At 36.8% G+C, this 18,067-nt stretch overlaps 2 protein-coding genes across 2 annotated transcripts; both read right to left on the bottom strand.

The window, feature by feature from the left end:
* Window positions 1–5,135: 5,135 nt before the first annotated feature.
* LOC117279518 (probable WRKY transcription factor 51) lies at window positions 5,136–9,186 on the bottom strand. Its single transcript, XM_070191867.1, has 3 exons — window positions 8,850–9,186; window positions 8,583–8,735; window positions 5,136–5,454 (listed from the first exon to the last, which is right to left on the bottom strand). Exons 1-3 carry the CDS (start codon window positions 8,888–8,890, stop codon window positions 5,316–5,318), a joined length of 333 nt encoding a protein of 110 aa, XP_070047968.1. The 5' UTR covers window positions 8,891–9,186; the 3' UTR covers window positions 5,136–5,315.
* A 7,526-nt stretch (window positions 9,187–16,712) lies between these two features.
* Window positions 16,713–17,276, bottom strand: LOC138902966 (uncharacterized). Its single transcript, XM_070190873.1, has one exon. The coding sequence runs from the start codon at window positions 17,274–17,276 to the stop codon at window positions 16,713–16,715; it is 564 nt and encodes a 187-aa protein (XP_070046974.1).
* Between the last annotated feature and the right edge of the window lie 791 nt (window positions 17,277–18,067).

Here is an 18,067-nt window from a genome sequence, read left to right as displayed (position 1 = left end):
TGGTGTCAGTTGTGACTTATTGATCCATGTGTATAGTTATAATGTATTTGTGTTTCTTGCATCATTGTCAGCGTTGTGGAGATTTAAAACGGGTTCTAACGGATATGAGGCTAATTGCCGGTGCTGGTTTTGATTATGGGCAGCTATTGTAATCAGAAATGTCGTTTTGGGCCTATGTGTGGCATGTCATGTTGAGTGGCCATACCTTGTGGGTGTAGGCATGAGTTGTTTCAGCTGGTTGAGACTGATACTGGGTATGGATTTAGAATCGTATCTTTTGGAGAGAAATGGAAGGTGAGAATTTCGACTCTAGTGCTTATCGGTGTTGGTAGAAAGGATAAATTACAGTTGAGATGGTGTCGTCAGGCTTATGTGGATTGGGGGTGACGTGGGGTCACCCGCGAGGTGTATGTTGGATATGTACTTTAAGTGATTTGAAGACTTCGAGGCGATTCTTAGCACGTTCGAGGACGAACATTTGTTTAAGAGGTGAAGGATGTAACGACCCGGCCGATCGCTTTGAGAATTTAAGTCTTATTCGGCGGCATAAGGCCCTGAGCAGAATTGTATCATGTGTATTGACTTGCGTGCGTGGTTGAATTCAGTTACAGGATGATTCGGAGTGATTTGGGACACTTAGTCCCTAAAACGGAAGCTTAAGTTCTAGGATTTTGACCGTAGTCGGAACTAGGTGAAGACGACTCTGGAATGGAGTTTCATCGGTTCTGTTAGCTCCATTGGGTAATTTTGGACTTAGGAGCGTGTCCGGACTGTGCATTTAAGGTCCCTAGCTTATTCAGGCTTGAAATGGCGGAAGTTGGATTTTTGAAGATTTGGACTGGTAGTGAAAATTTTGATATCGGGGTCGGATTCTGATTTCGGAAGTTGGAGTAGGTCTGTAATTCAGTTATGACTTGTGTACAAAATCTGGGGTTATTCGGACGTGATTTCATAGGTTTCGGCATCGGTTATAGAAATTTGAAGTTTCGAGTTCTTTAAGTTTGAATTAGAGGGTGATTCATGATTTTAGCGTTGTTTGATGTGATTTGAGGGCTCAACTAAGTTCGTATGGTGATTTAGGACTGGTAGATATGTTTGGTTGAGGTTCCATGGGCCTCGGGTGAGATTCGGGTGCTTAACGGATAGAAACAATTGGACTTATGCAATTGCTGAAGATTTTCTGGTTCTGGTGTTTTCGCACCTGCGGAAGGGAAACCGCAGGTGCGAACTCGCACATGTGAAGATGGAGGCGCAGGTGCGAGAAGAGCTGGACTTGGAAATCTCCGCAGATACGGAGAATGTGTGCACATCAACGGCTCCGCAGAAGCGAATTCTGGGACGCAGAAGCGAGAGGAAGCGCAAGTGCGGTTGGACATGCGCACCTGCTGTTGCGCATGTGCGGCTAATTATGTCGCAGGTGCGGTCACGCCTGGGCAGATAAGAGAAATTCAAGGAATTTGGCGATTTGTCGAGGGATTTTCAGAGGAAGCTTTGGGGTAATGATTCCTAACTAGTTTATGATTGTATTCCATTAATCTATAGTTGTTTTCTCCATTTAATTTCGGATTTGGGTTGAAAAGTTGGGAAAATAGGGGAAACGTTCTTCAACCGAATTTCTGGGTTTTTATTGGGATTTAGACATCGAATATGAGTAATTCTTATATGGTTGGACTCGTGAGTGAATGGATGTTCGTATTTTATGATTTTTACTCGATTCCGAGACGTGGGCTCCGGTTAACTTTTTAGGACGGATTTCGTAAATTTTATTAAAATCTTGATTTCATTAATTAGATTAGTCTATTATAGTTGTATTTATGATATGTAATTATTTTTTGCTAGATTTGGGCCATTCAGAGTCGGATATTCGTGGTCAGGGCATTTGTTACTAATTGATTGAGCTTGGTTCGAGGTAAGTATCTTACCTAACTTCGTGTGGGGGAACTACCCCTTAGGATTTGAGTCTTCTATGTTGATTGCAGTCCATGTACGTGAGGTGACGAGTACGTACTCAGACTTATTTGTGGAAAGTTGGCCTTTTAGGATGCCTAGGTCCTTATATTCACTGAGTATGAATTTATTCTTGATATGATTAAGTTCCTATTTACTAGTTTCACCTCTACATGCTTTAATTTGAATTAATTGCTTCAGGATTCACTCTCATTTGACTTAACTGAAGATTTTACCTTTTCTATTGCCATGCTATCTTTCCATATCTGCTTATCTTTATTTGCAATCATTATTATCTCATCCTTTAATTATTCAGTCTTAATTGAGGTTATGATTATCTTTACGCTGCTTATCCTTAATTGAATTGTTGAATATCCTTTGAAATTTCTCAACCTTAAATGAAGTTTAGATATCTTATATTTTAGTCGACTTATTTTATTTGGAATTATTTGACTCATGTTAGCTTCCCTGTTGTTGAAATGTATATTGTGGGATCGTTGCTACACATTAGTTTTCCCTTGTTGAGTTGTTCTCTTTACGCCTAGCATTCTTCACTGTGGTTATTCCTTATGAATTGGTTCTACCGTTTCTTGTGATTTAAAAGTTCTTGAGTTGATTTACTTGACGTACTTTGTATTATTACCATTGTTGTTGTTGTATTTGTTGTGGTGATGCACGAGGTTTCTGCCGTGCAGTTGTTATTATTGTGATGCACGAGGTTTCTGCCGTGCGGTTGTTGTTATGGGGTTGCACGAGGTTTCTGTCGTGCTATTGTTACTATTGATATTTGCACATGCGACGTGATAAGGCGGGATATATATATATATATATATATATATATATATATATATATATATATATATATATGTGTGTGTATGTGTGTGTGTGTGTGTGTGTGTGTGTGTGGAGAGGGGAGGTTGCGCATGTGGCGAGACAAGGTGGGAACATTGTTATGCACGTGTGGCGAGACAAGGTAAGCACTTACGTTATTACTACATACGTGACGAGACAAGGTGGGTTATGTCAGGGATTGATTTGTGATGGCTTGGGAGCATTCTTGTTGTTGATATTTGTGTAGTGGTACACTTACTTGTGTGACCTTTATCATGTGAAAGTTGTGAGAAAATATTCTACGTGATGTCCGTTTTTTTTCCTTATGCTTATTTTCTAGTATGGACTATGTTAGGATACTTGCACAAGCATACACGTAGTTAAGCACTCTTATCTGATAAGAGGTATTCTTGATAGTGTTGAGTATAGATGCTCACCCTTGTTTACTTGCCTTCTATGTGAGAATGGCTCTATTGCCACGTGAGTCGTCAGTGCGGTTATGAGGTGTAATGAGGGCACAGGATGCCAAGTGTTAGGGTTCAGATATTGAGACCCGTGAGTTGTGATTTGTCCGAGGTTCGGTACCTCGTGGATCTTGATGACTAAAACCTGATGTAAAAGCAGTTGTAGTTGCTGAGTTATTACTCGTCCTTGTTGTATTTGTGATTCTGGATTTAGGTTGTGTTTCATTCACTTTCCTGTGTCATTTTTATGGTATTCCGTTGATACTTGTTGTTTCCTTTCTTATTGTCATTACTGTATTGTGAGTCATATTGCATAGTCTTTATGTAGATATCATATTTCGGTTGTTCATATACGTATACTTGTTCAGTTTATTAGACCAGTGGGTGTCTTGACTGTTCCTCGTCACTACTCCACCGAGGTTAGTCTTGATACTTACTGGGCACCGCTGTGGTGTGCTCATTCTACACTTCTGTACATTTTTTTTGTGCAGATCCAAGTATTTGTTCGTTAGTAGTTATGCGGATCGTTACTGTGGAGACTCAAGGTAAATCTGCTGCTGGGTTTGCAGGCTTCGGAGTCACCTTCAAGCTTTCGTTTTGTACTGTTTATTCTTATTTCTGGACAGTTGTATTTAGAAGTTTTCTAGCAAATACTCTGTTGAGCTTATAACATGTACTACCGATTTTGGAAATTGTAAGAGATTCTATTTAAATAATGTTGTTGTTTCAATTATTGTTAGGCTTACATAGTTCATAAGACTAGGTGTCATCACGACACCCAAACGGAGAGGAAATTGGGTCGTGATAATTTCAGACAGATGTTGTATTATTATTGTACTCCTTAGTAAATGCCCATGCACTTGTGACACCGAGTTTTGGGATATTCTAGTTGACAATTACGGATTTGCACATTATTATCCCCTTTTATCTTTATGCCTTACTAATTATGTATGTACCCATAAATTCAAATGCATAAGTTTCTTCACTTAATAAAACTTATGACTTCGAAAGAAATAAAATAAATAATTAACGTGATAGTTCACAGTTGGCTTGCCTAACGGCGACGTTGGACGCCATCACGGCCTATAGTGGGTTATGTATCGTGACAGATTCAGAGATAGTTTAGGTACAGATTCAGAGATAGTTTAGGTCTTTCGAAACAACTTTATTTAATATGATTTCAGTTCTACTTCATCCATTATTAACACATTCTATCAACATGATTTCATATCTAAAGACCGGTATATATTTGGAGGTCGACGTAGGACATGATCATATCATCTCAAGCGACTTTCTCTTGTTTTATCATTTATGTGTAGTATTTGCATCTTGCGTTGAAAGAGATCATTTCTAATTTTGTTTACTCTTGTATGATTGCACCTCTACCATAACATAAGCATTTACCCATCGTTCACTCAGATATATAATAGATCGGAGTACAATCTTTCTATAAATCTTGCATTTCATTTTGAAAGATATCATCTTATCACATAATACTCTAATAACATTTTGATTGATCTCTATTTTTCATACGTACAATTATCCTAGATAGATGATTTAGTTGATATTAGAACTAAACTGAACTCGATTAATTTTTTTTCACTAATTAAAACTTATTATTTAGAGAATACACGAAAACGTTTTCTCATCGCATCGATTAAAAAAGGGGAAATTAAGTTACACAATTGACCCAAAATATTTGTATCCGCTAGTCAATCTGTATAAATTATATATATAGAGAGAGATATTTCTTTTGGATGTGCAGCTATACATTGTAAAAATCCGTTTAAAATATTCATTCGTCACAACAAGGTTTCTCATACGATGATGTGACATGGCCACATAAGCAGGAAAAAACAAATAAATTTTACATGATAAATGTTGTATCGATTAAAACTTTTTTACACTTAAAACAATGTTTCTCATAGCTGATCAGCTATAAGACATTACAGTTATATGCTAGTTGTAAACTGGGAGAAGTTATATAGCTAGATCACATGATATATTAATGAAAAAGAAGTACAATATAATGTCCAATTATTTCTTATAAAATTTATGAAGCTGAGTGGAATTTCATGGTTGTAAACTACAGAGGATCTTTTCATGGTTATGTCTGCCTTCATATGTAGTAATCAAATAGCTTGAATCATGTCCATCTCTTTCTATCCTCTTCTTTACCGTGCACCCTCCACTTGAACACTTGTAGTAATTCCTATTCAGTTTTGCACAACAAGTAAACATATCATTAGTTCATTATTCCTAGTGTGTCTTCCCTCTTGATATGTACGTGTGATTCTTTTGTTAGTATTTGGTTAAATATACTGGAAAGAAATAATAAAAAGAGAAGAAAATAAAGGGGAGGGTGTGTTGTCCCTATTGGCCTGCCCCTTCCCCATAAGGCCCCGCCTTCGGGGCATAAGTGCCCTCATGCTATCCATATGCGAGGCGCCGTCTTAGCTTTCCCTGACCAGGATCGCTCCCGCACCTGTAGCGTTTGTGATCGGCCTCCTCAGTTGTGTATCGATCGAAAGGTAGGGCGGCACAGCCTCCAACCAAGGGACTGGTTACGTCCATTATTCCCCCTTATTCCCAACATGCTATGGTACCCCGGAGTGGATAGGAGCGGGTCGAGTCTGTATCGCCGCGAAGCAACAACCATGTCTGGATCTGATCTATTTACTCGACAATTCATCCGGTGACTTCATGGGAAGTAATACATCAAGATTCTTTTTGTTTCTACATGTGTTTTCAGTAGAACTTATTTCAGACTATAATAAAGGATTCATTTGTGATGCTAAAGAAGGAAACCAAAAATATAACTAGTTGGAGGATTCGACTATATGAGTATAATCTATATATACAGACTAATTTAATGCTAAACAATTTGTCTTTTAGCGAATTAATGCTTATTTGAAAATAGAGGTTCTCTAAATCTGAACACTCATCTCTACTTTTTAACATGTGAGTCTTACTAGATTAAACATTAGACCTAATGTAAGTGTGACAAAAGAGAATCTTAAACTCAACTAATTTACCATCACCTATATAGATTTTCATCTTCATATTGTTGTATTTTTTTCCAACTAAATCCATAGTAATTCAGAGAGAATTGCAAATATGTTTTTTACTAACTTCCTTACATGTGATAGGTCTGTCTCGTTTTACTTTAATGAATTCAATTATCATAATTCACACCAGCATTAATACATATGCTCCCACTATTCTCACATACATGATTGATCTATTATTTTCTAATTAAGCACCCACCAAATGAAGGACTTCTCTTTGCATGTTATAGTATGATTTAATTTCTCAGACTTATTATCATGAATATCTAGTGGGAATTTCCCCTCTCAATATTCTTCTGTCAATCTTCTCAGCAGAAATATAGCTTATGTACCACCCTACCAAGCATAAATCCAAACTAGTCTATTGTACATACTTGTGTTAGTGTCCTTAAGTATGTAATGCCATGACAATTCACACTATTTTGACTCATTTATTTTTATATGCCAAAATCAAAGTACACTCTTTCTACACTAGTGTTGTGACGTCTTTCCATGTCTAAATATCATATTGGATATATATCTAGCCTAGGAAACATGCTTTTCTCTCCTATTTTCTTAGACCAAGTTACGTACTACTTTTTACACTTTACTGTTAAGCTTGTCTATTCAAATAATTGGATTACAAAGAGATTTTTTTTAGTGAAAGTATCACAAGCAAGGACAGGATTAGGAATTATGGTTTAGTCGAAAATAACAACTTTTTTGAACATCCCTATTAGCAAACCTTTTCAACAGTACAGATACTGCCATACCACGAGGCACAACATGAATGGAAGTAATGAAAAAACAAAGAATTCATATTCAGTCAAACTTCTTTATAAGAGTCTGTGTTTGTTCTTGTTAAAAGGACCTTGGGTCTAACTGAACCCCAAAAGTTAGATCAAATGGTGATGATTGTCCAATCCATATAAAGAGTACAAGGAACCCATCCATCACCGATGTGGGATTCCATCACCCTTTCCCTCCTCTCCTCCTCCCGCATGTTCAGATCTGCCAACTGGAGCGTGGACAATCTATTTTTGGGGCCCAACATCGGGGGCCTGACTCTGATCCCATGCTAAATGGACCTTGGGCCTAACTCACCCCAAAAGCTAGATCAAAGGTTGAACATTGTCCAAGCCATATAAAGAGTCCAAAAAACCCGTCTATCACAGATGTGGGATTCCATCAGTTCTAATATTTTTTGGGTTTTTATTGTGATTGGCTGTTATACACATATAACAACATTTGACGTTAAAATATTATTTGGCCGCTATAGACCAAAACTTTTGTCCAATGAAATAGAAATATATGTGTAGATCTTTCAAAGGAATGAAATCTTTAATTACGGTAGTATGTACTCACGTAATATTCTTTGTCATAATTGGTGTATTAAAGTTTTAAAATATTTTGTCAAAATTCCTAGACCTATTATCGGTGATTTTAGAGATTTTATTTCTATAAAGATGGTTGTTATATTACCAAAAAACAAGATGGCCACTATTAACGAGTAACTGTACAAAAAGTGTACTGTTATAAAGATGGTTGTTATTATTATAAAGAGATAAAATATAACATAAAAATCAGTTAAAATTTTATTTTATAGTAAAATATTATTATATAGGGATGACTATTATAGAGATATCTGACTTTAGATGTAGTTAATATTCTATTTAAGTTTTGCTTCTTTAAAGGAGATGATGGTAGGCAAATCAATTAGTGGCGCATGCGCAACAGAAGAACGACCATCAAGAGAGAAAGCTAACATACATGACTAGCCACAAGGAGTAGCAAGCACAACGGATACACTAACAAATAATAACAATATTAATGAAGTAGCACTTAATGAATATCGAATTGACCAATTACAAAGCAAGAATTATGATTGTGAAATATACTTGGGTAACCACAAAATTAAGTCCAGCAAATAGTAAAGCCAAATTTTTTATTAAGAAAGTTTAAAATATAAAGAAATAAACACATCGAGTTCAAAATCTAGCCGTTGTTTCTTCTTTTAATTTTTTTGCCATCGCTATGGGGAAGCGTCAGTGGCATGTCCAAAATTTTTATATTATGGGTGCTTAATTACATTTAGTCTGAAGTTCATGAAAAGAGATGGGTCCAAAAAAAAAATGCCTTTTGATTTATGTGAAAATTTTCTTCTAACATTTCTGAAAAAGTAAAACGAACAAAGATAGAATAAATATATAGAATTACAATCAACAGATCTACATGAGTATTGATCATCATATTGGAAAGATTTGCATGCATGAGCTCATAATTTATAATTTACCTTAGATTTGTGTTACTTTTCACCTTCTTCTTCCCATACTTCCTCCATTTATATCCATCATACAAGATCTCAAGTTGAGTCTTTGTTCTAAAAGCAATAGCTTGTACATGTCTTTCATTCATCTTCTCTTTCTTTTTCCCCTCTTCGGCTTTTCTGTAAAAACATCAAAAACTACATAAAGAAAATATACCAAGAATTATGAAAATATTAAAAATAGAATGACCACTAATTATAGCCAAGATCTTCTTAGCTAGCTTGATCACTTACTCTTTCAAGCGATTAATATTGGTACTACTTATTTCCTGCATGTTGGGATTTTCTGAAAGAGAAGTGTTGAAGTTGTTATTGGTAGGAGACTAATCAACAACCAGCTGATCAAGAAATGAAGAAGATTCAAAATCCTGAAAATTATTAAAATCACAATCTTGAAAATTATAACCACAATCTTGAGTCATATGTGAGTAAAGAAAAGGAGAAGTAAAGCTAGGGTTTCCTGTTTGAGAATTGCTTGTTTCTAGGAAGTTGGAGCTCATTGTGCTTGAGAAAACAAGCCAATAAGACCTAAGAAAGACTTTAGAGATGGTGACTTTGATTGAATGTATGTGTATCTTTGTTTTGTGGCCTTCCTCACCACCTTCCTAGTAGGATCTATGGAGTTTCCAATATTCTTTTTTTTAGTATCATAAATTTATTGGCTCGATTAATTCGAAGTTTGTGGGTTCGACCTGCATAAGGCCTATTAAAGGGGAAGCATTTATACCAAGAGTTTCTTCATTCCTAAAGCTAAAATATAATTTGTGACTTTTAATGAGTAGTACTTACGGTCAATGGTGAAGGGATCGCATCCATCTTACCATACTGATGGTGGTAGTTCCAATTTTCAAATCAACTATAGTATCTGCATATGCCATCATAGATGAGATAATTAAAAAAAGTCAGAATTATTTCTTTTCTTTTGTGGAACAAAGTGCATGCATAGCTAGTAGAAGGGATAATTATCTGAGATTTCAAATATGAAAAGAAGAATTTGCGATGCCCAGTGATGGAGATGTGTTTTTTTTTAAATCATAAATTAAATATTGCTTTTTGTTTCTGACGGTCCTTACATCCTCCTTAGATATAGTAAATTATAATTAAAAAGAACTACATGCATGCTAACTACTAGAAGGAATTAGCTTTCGCATTTGAACAAACTATAGTAAAGTAAAATTCTGGCTGACCTTTGGACAAGTAAAAGTAGACCAGTAAATAGGATAGAAAACATGTTACCGACTACACATTCATGGATTTTCTAGCTCAGAATTAATAAGATATACAAATTATTGAGTGTCAAATTAGCACGAATGAAGATTGCACGAGTCAGAACGAGCTAGTTAAATAAAATTACAGGTAATATATAACTCAACTCATGTTAAGGTCAATAGTGTTAGATCTCAGTAAATTTCAATGATGCAAAATAACCAATTACTCTCTATGTGGAGGAAAAGATTAGCAATAAAATGGAGGCATATGGAGGAAATGAATCCAACGAAAAAGGAAAGAGAAGCGGACAAATCAATCAAGGAAGATGACAAAATCAATTAAAAGAGATATTATAGGAAGGACCTAAATCAAAGGAGATTACGGGCATGAAAACATCCGCTATAAAGATTCTCCAATATATAATGACGTCAATCGAAGGTATCAATCAAGGGATTTGGCAACGGGAGTATTCTCTCATTTAAGGAAGAAATCACTCAAGCCCGCGAGTCAAGACAAGTCAGCAGAAGAATCAATCTCGAAAAGAATCAATCTACGAATCCGTCTGAATACAACTCCCTTGGGTTCGCAATCTCTCAAAAATATGTACAAGACTTGAAGGCCTCGAGAAGTATAAATACCTACTCCACTAGCTTTGGAATGATATACTTTGATCAAACCAACTTCAATCTCTTTGTTCTACTTCAAACAAAATATTGTAGTCTGCTTTAGATTCCTTATGTAACAAAGAAGAGAAGAGAGAGAGAAAAGTACATCGAGGAGGCATTGTATCAATTATAGAGAGAAGAACGAGTGACATAAGTTGTTGGTGTATAATAACTAATATTTTATATGTCAATACCACACAAGAGGGGGTGATTTGTGTGGTATCCAATTTTTCGCGTACACAAATTATAGAAGGACATGGTTCTTCTATGTGTTCCAACTACTACTATTGCGGAATAATAAGTACAGAAAATAAAGAACACAGAGATTTTTACGTGGAAAACACCTGGCTCAAAAGGTGAAAAAATCATGACCTACTTCCCAGTAGGATTTTCCCAAACTCTCCACTAAATCACTGAGCCAAAAATTATATTTACAAAATACTTTTGTAAACCTAGGATTAACTCTAATCCCTTTGTAGCAAACTAGCCTCTAGCTATTTGCGACAAACTTCAAGTTAACTCTAACTTGAAAACACAAAGTACCTATTACAGATGCTTCTAGATAAAGAAAAAAAGATACAAGTTAAAACCACCTACTACAAATAACTAGACTAAAAGACAATAGTTGGAACTGGTTCTTCTAGCTAGTTCAAGTAGCGTCAGATTCGCACATTCAAATATCACTCGAACTGCTTGCAAAATTGCCTCGCTATTTTGCTCTCAATTCTTGCTTAACTTCAGCTTTTGTGCGTCTCCTGTAGAATGAGAACTTCCTGCGATTTATAGAGTTAGTAGAGTAGAAAGCAACTAGAGTTCTAATGCTACTCTTCCTTGATGGAAGAGTTCTAGTTAATCTCAACTCCTAACTCCTTCCTTATCTTGGATAATGTTCTCGTTGAGTAAGGAATCCTTCTCCTTATTAATTATGCAATCTTTTCGATCAGAAAATATCTATTATTATGCCAGATTTCGTTTATCTCCTGCATGTGCATCTCACATGCTTTGAATCTGCCCGTGTCTATGCCTACCAGTGATGAACCTTGTTCATCCCTGAGTTCTTTTGTCAATCTTCAAAACCGTTCTTTACTTTGGCCAACAAATTCCCCCTTTTTGATGATGACAAACTCTGTGCTTCCATAAGCTTAGACCCTGTTTCAACTTAGCTCAACATCAACATAATGTTAGAAACATTTTTCCTTTTTATCACTTATCATCGAGGACCAGGTTCATTAGGTTATAAACATCATTGTTCAAAGTATAAAGCACAACCTTTTTCCCCCTTTTGGCATCATCAAAAAGTTGCATAAAAAATGTGAGATAATAATATTTTAAAACTTATGGCCACTGGGGCTACTTCAAATGTAATCATGGATTAATCATCATAGATCAAGCTAAGAATTTTTACCATCAAAGAAATATAAACAAACAGTTAGAGCAAAAATAGTGAATTTCATTGATGATTGATACGATTCTTCCACAAAGCATAAAACGAAATAAAAATACTGAAAACATGAGCAAACAAAACATCCCAAACTGGGTCACTGAAAGGTCTACACTGGGCTAGAAGTTTAAGGCTTGGAAGAACTAGGTGCTTGGTTTTTGGCTTGGAGGAGTTTCAGCATATCCTGAAGAATGCCATCATTCTTCTCCTTTTCTCTTGCCAGCTCAGTTCTGAGAGCATCTCTCTCAGTCTCCACTTCTGCCAACCTCTTCTTCAACCCCTCAATCTCAGCATCTTTAGCCCCACTTTCTTGCACCAAGGCTCGCACCTTACTATTCACTCGTACCTTCTTAGATGAACCAAGTTCTTTAGGAGTAACATGGACTTCATAGTCACAAGCAGGCAGCGTATTTTTCCCAAGTTGAACCAGCCCTTCAAAGGCTTCGCTAGACCCGTTTCCCCCTGTTTTCTTTACACTCTCCTCTACTCCAGCAGATTTTTCTCCCCAAATAACCATTGCACCTGTGTCTTTGGTTAAACTCACAGGAGTGGGTGAAGAATTAACCACTCTTTTACCCTTTCCCCTAATAGCACTTCGAACACCCTTGCTCTCTTTTTATTTTTATTTTTCATTGTTACCACCAATTCCTCCAGACTCTATAGTTTCAACACCTGTTTTAGACCCTAATAGTACAAACCTATTCTCCAAATTTGTTCTCTCCCCGTAACAACCTTGCGAGCAAGCATCTTTACTCTTTTCTTAGAGGTTAGGGTGGTGGAAGGGATAATAGTGGGTGTGGAAGTCTAATCAAACTGAATTTCAGTTTTGAAACGACTTTGGAGTGTATCCCTAGAATCTATGTACTTTAATTTGGTTGGGACTCTTTTGAACAGAACTGGTTCACTTGTAACGGATAAGTCCAAAAGGAGTTTGGAATTAACTAGGACTCTGCTCATGATTCAAATATTACTATTTCAAATTATGCAGAGTGTAGAAAACATATCGTGTTATCTTGATGAACCAGGTTCTTTACTGAGAATACTCTTGTGTAAGCCTAAATTTGCCAAAATAGAGAAAATATAATTAGAAATTAATGAGTCATTTTAACACATGGCACAAGAGTATACTATTGAAAGTTTGAGACTGAGCAAAAATTAATCTAAGTGAACCAGTTCAAATTGTACATGAAAAGAAAAAAAACAATTGATGTATTATACGTCAATACAACACAATAGGGGGTGATTTGTGTGGTGTCCAATTTTTTTTTCTTTTTTTTTCTTTTTTTTTCGTTGTGTACTCTGAACTGATCCTTTTAGGTGATCTTAATCATCCCTAATTCTAACATGTTCCTTTCAAAGTGATCTCTACTTAGGGCTTAGTTCTCTTGTGGTGAACCGAGTTCTTGGTCATACTAATAGCACTAGTGTTATCACAAAAACTGGGAATACAACCAACATCAATTCCCAAGTCCTTTAATTGATGTTTGATCCACAACAATTGAGCACAACATGAAGCAACAACAACATACTCAGCTTCAGCAGTAGATAAGGCCACTGAATTTTGCTTTTTGGTGGCCCAAGACACAAGACATGAGCCAAGAAAGTGTGCCATACCTGAGGTGCTCTTTCTATCCACAAGAAAACCTGCATAATCAGCATCAGCATATCCCACAAGATTGAAATTACTATCTTTTGGATACCAAAAACAAAGGTCAGTGGTGCCTTTTAGATATCTCAAAATTCTTTTGACAGCCGTCAAGTGAGACTCCTTCGGTTTTGCCTGAAATCTTGCACAAAGGCCTACACTGAAAATAATGTCATGTCTACTAGCAGTGAGATACAACAATGAGCCAATCATTCCCCTATACAACTTCTGATCGACAAATGAACCAGGTTCATCCATATCCAACTTTGTAGCTGTTGCAATAGGAGTGTCAATTTCTTTGGAATCTTCTATTTTAAACCTTTTAAGCAACTCTTTTACATACTTCTGCTGATGGATCATAGTTCTATTTGAATTTTGTTTAATTTGTAAGTCTAAAAAGAAATTAAGCTCACCCATTATGCTCATTTCAAATTCACTCCCCATTAGTTTAGCAAAATCTTTACTTAACTACCAAGAGATCTTTGCCTTTTTCTTTCAAGAATAAAGTATTGTCAATTTTACCTCTCTTGTAGTCATGCTCAAGCAAAAACTTTGATAATCTTTCATACCATTCTCTTGGCACCTGCTTGAGCCCATAAAGTACTTTGTCAAGTTTGTACACATGATCAGGACTCTCCTTGCTTTCAAACCTTGGAGGTTGCTTGACAAACACTTCTTCCTTTAGATAGCCATTGAGGAAGGTACTCTTGACATCCATCTGGTGAAGGGTGAATTCCATGTAGGCAGCAAAGGCTATGAGGAGCCTTATAGCTTCCAGCCTTTCCACTGGGGCAAAAGTCTCATCATAGTCTATGCCTTCCTCCTCACTATATCCTTGAACCACCAATTTTGCTTTGTTTCTTGTAACGGTTCTATCTTCATCAAGTTTGTTTCTGAAGACCCACTTAGTGCCAATTACTGATATATCCAAGGGTCTTGGTACCAAATGCCAAACTTGACTCATTTCAAATTGGTTGAGTTCATATTGCATTGCATTTACCCAGTCTGCATCCTGCAAAGGCTCAGCAACATTTTTAGGTTCGATAAGAGATAAGAAAATATCAAAAGCGCAAAGATTCTTTAAAGAAGATTTGTTTTTGATTCCAGAGGTTGGATCAGTGATGAAGTTCTCAATATGATGAGAACTTTGATATCTGTAAGGTTTCACAACCAACTAGCTACCACTTGATGTTCCCTTAATGTTTTGTTGTTGTGGAACAGGTTCAGGTACAGGTTCCACTGAAGTTTGAGAATTATTTTGTTCTATTCCCCCTGTCATGTTGCCGGGGATAAATGAACCTGTTCCATCACTTGTTCCTTCCTCCAGAGAAGCTTCAGTGTGGGCTGTGGTTTCATTTAAGTGTTTAACCAGTCCAATTGCTTCATCATTTTGTTCCTGTCTATTAGAAAGAATGTTAGTTTCATCAAAAACTACATGTACACTTTCTTCAACACACATAGTTCTTTTGTTATAAACTTTATAAGCTTTACTATGTGAAGAATACTCCCTCATCACTTCTGGGATCAAACTTACCTAGAAAGTCCTTACCATTGTTGTGCACAAAGCGCTTGCATCCAAATGCCCTAAGATGGGATATGTTTGGTTTTCTCCCTTTAAGTAACTCATAGGGAGTCTTCTCTACTAGAGGTCTTTTTATGCACCTATTTATGATATAGCATGCAGTATTTACAGCTTCTGCCCAGAAGCTATGGGGCAGCTTACTAGAAAGAAGCATAGTCCTAGCCATATCTTAAAGAGTCATATTCTTTCTTTCAACTAATCCATTTTATTGTGGAGTTCTAGGGGCAGAAAAATTATGATCTATATCATGCACATCACAAAATTCAGCAAATTTAGCATTTTCAAATTAAGTACCATGATCAGACCTAATTGATGCAAGTTGATTTCCTAATTGTTTCTGAGTTTTTCTAACAAAGGAAGTGAACATATCAAATGATTCATCTTTAGATGTTAAAAACAGTGTCTGGGTAAACCTAGAATAATCATCAACAAGCACCATCACGTATCTTTTACCACCTCTTCTTAATGTTCTCATTGGACCACAGAGATCTATATGAACCAGTCCCATCGTTCTGGTGGTACTTATCATTTTCTTGCATTTAAAAGAGGATCTTACCTGCTTCCTCCTAGCACAAGCCTCACAAACTTTGTCTTCCTTGAACTTAATGTTAGGCAGTCCTATCACCAAGTCCTTGGAGACTAATTTATTGAGTTGACTTAGACTTGCATGTCCAAGCCTCTTATGCCAAAGGAGGGGATCACTATCTAGCATACTTAAGCAAGTTAGTTCATTCTCTGAGAGTGTGGACAGATCTATAATATATATATTATTCACTCTTTTTCCCTGCAAAATAATCTTGTCAGTGATAAGATTTATCATAAAATATTTAGTAGAGGTGAATGCTACCAAGTTACCTCTATCACACAATTGTGACACACTAATTAGGCTATACTTCAAGCCGTCTATCAAGTAGACATTCTCAATGGAATGAGAGTCATCCTTACCTATCTTACCAACCCCAATGATTTCACCTTTCTTTCCATTTCCAAAGGAGATATTTCCTCCTTTGAGATCCTCAAGTGAAAGGAACTGGTACTTGCTTCCTGTCATATGCTTTGAGCAGCCACTGTCCATGTACCATATTTGGCTGCTCCCCTTCACTTGAACCTCATATTCCTCATAAGATTCCCCATCGGATTCTCCAGTTACCATAAGTGCTTGTTCATCTCCATCCTCATCATCTGATTCCTCATCTGAACTTTCTCCCCAAGCAGCAACCATAGCCTTTGTTGATCCTTTGTTCTTCTTGGGATGAACCTATTTTTTCTTCCTGTTCCTTCGTTCAGATCTTTCCTTCTTCCATTCAATTTCCCATTTATGGCAGTTCTTGATGTGATGATCAGTCTTCCCACACTTGTAGCAGCCCTTATTGGTCATTTTTTTAGGAACCCTTGCTTTGTTATAATTTCCACCTCTTGAAGAACATTTTCCTCTCATAAGGTATTTCTTGATGTCCTTTGTGATCATAGCCACTTCATCTTCCTCCAGATCAACACCTTCAGTGATTCTGAGTGCCAGGCTCCTTTCCTTCTTGGGCACATCCATCTTCATGGTCTACCTTCTAAGTTCATACGCAGTGAGATTTCCAATCAGCTCATCCAATTTAAGAGTTGCAATGTTCTTAGATTCCTGAATTGCAGTGATTTTGCTTTCCCAAGAGACTGGTAGAACTCTAGCCAAAATCTTCTCAACTTTGTCTTCTTCAAGAAGAGTCCTTCCAAGAGACTTCAGTTCATTAGTCAGTGTGGTAAACCTTGTATACATCTCTTGGATAGTCTCTCCTTCCTTCATAGTAAAATTCTCATATTGAGAATATAGTAAAGTACCTCTAGACCTCTTCACCTGAGCAGTTCCTTCATGAGCCACTTGCAAGGTGTCCCAAATTTCCTTAGCAGTAGTACAGCTTTGAATTCTGTTGTACTCGTCTGGACCGAGTCCACACACAAGCCATTTCTTGGCCTTAGAATTATTCTCCCACTTTCTCAAGTCCTCAGCAGTGCAGTCAGCTCTTGTCTTTGGCACATCTACTCCTTCAGCATTCTTCTTCATGGTAGCCAAAGGACCATCAGTAACAATGTCACATAGCTCGTAGTCTTCTCCAATTATGTGATCTCTCATTCTGTTCTTCCACCAGGAGTAGTACTGGCCATTGAAGAGTGGAGGCCTAACAGTTGATTGTCCTTCCCAGTTCCCAGGTGGTGCACTCTTCTTGATCTTCTCCTAAGGTGTTAGCCTCTTCAAGGATAACCCGCTATGATATCAATTGATGTTTTATACGTCAATACCACACAAGAGGGGGGGTGATTTGTGTGGTGTCCAATTTTTCGCGTGGATTATAGAAGGACATGGTTCTTCTATGTGTTCCAACTACTACTATTGCGGAATAATAAGTACAGAAAATAAAGAACACAGAGATTTTTACGTGAAAAACACCTGGCTCAAAAGGTGAAAAAAATATACCTACTTCCCAGTAGGATTTTTTCAAACTCTCCACTAAATCACTCAGCCAAAAACTGCATTTACAAAACACTTTTGTAAAACTAAGATTAACTCTAATCCCTTTGTAGCAAACTAGCCTCTAGCTATTTGCGACAAACTTTAAGTTAACTCTAACTTGAAAACACAAAGTACCTATTACAGACGCTTCTAGATAAAGCAAAAAAAGGTACAAGTTAAAACCAACTACTACAAATAACTAGACTAAAAGACAACAGTTGGAACTGGTTCTTCTAGCTGGTTCAAGTAGCGTCAGATTCGCACCCTCAAATATCACTCGAACTGCTTGCAAAATTGCCTCGCTATTTTGCTCTCAATTCTTGCTTAACTTCTTCTTTTGTGCGTCTCCTGTAGAATGAGAACTTCCTGCGATTTATAGAGTTAGTAGAGTAGAAAGCAACTAGAGTTCTAAT

This window comes from Nicotiana tomentosiformis, chromosome 12, assembly GCF_000390325.3.
Source record: "Nicotiana tomentosiformis chromosome 12, ASM39032v3, whole genome shotgun sequence".
Taxonomy (NCBI): domain Eukaryota; kingdom Viridiplantae; phylum Streptophyta; class Magnoliopsida; order Solanales; family Solanaceae; genus Nicotiana; species Nicotiana tomentosiformis.
Note: the sequence above shows the minus strand (reverse complement) of the source record. Positions and strands in the feature narration are given on the sequence as shown.

Excerpts from the sequence above, each read along its gene's own strand:
- LOC117279518 (XM_070191867.1), bottom strand. The coding sequence starts at position 8,890 with ATGCAGGAAATAAGTAGTACCAATATTAATCGCTTGAAAGA. Across the intron at positions 8,736-8,849 it reads AATATTAATCGCTTGAAAGA|AAAAGCCGAAGAGGGGAAAA; the intron begins GTAAGTGATCAA and ends ATGTTTTTACAG. Across the intron at positions 5,455-8,582 it reads AAAAGTAACACAAATCTAAG|GAATTACTACAAGTGTTCAA; the intron begins GTAAATTATAAA and ends AAAACTGAATAG.
- LOC138902966 (XM_070190873.1), bottom strand. The coding sequence starts at position 17,276 with ATGAGAGATCACATAATTGGAGAAGACTACGAGCTATGTGACATTGTT.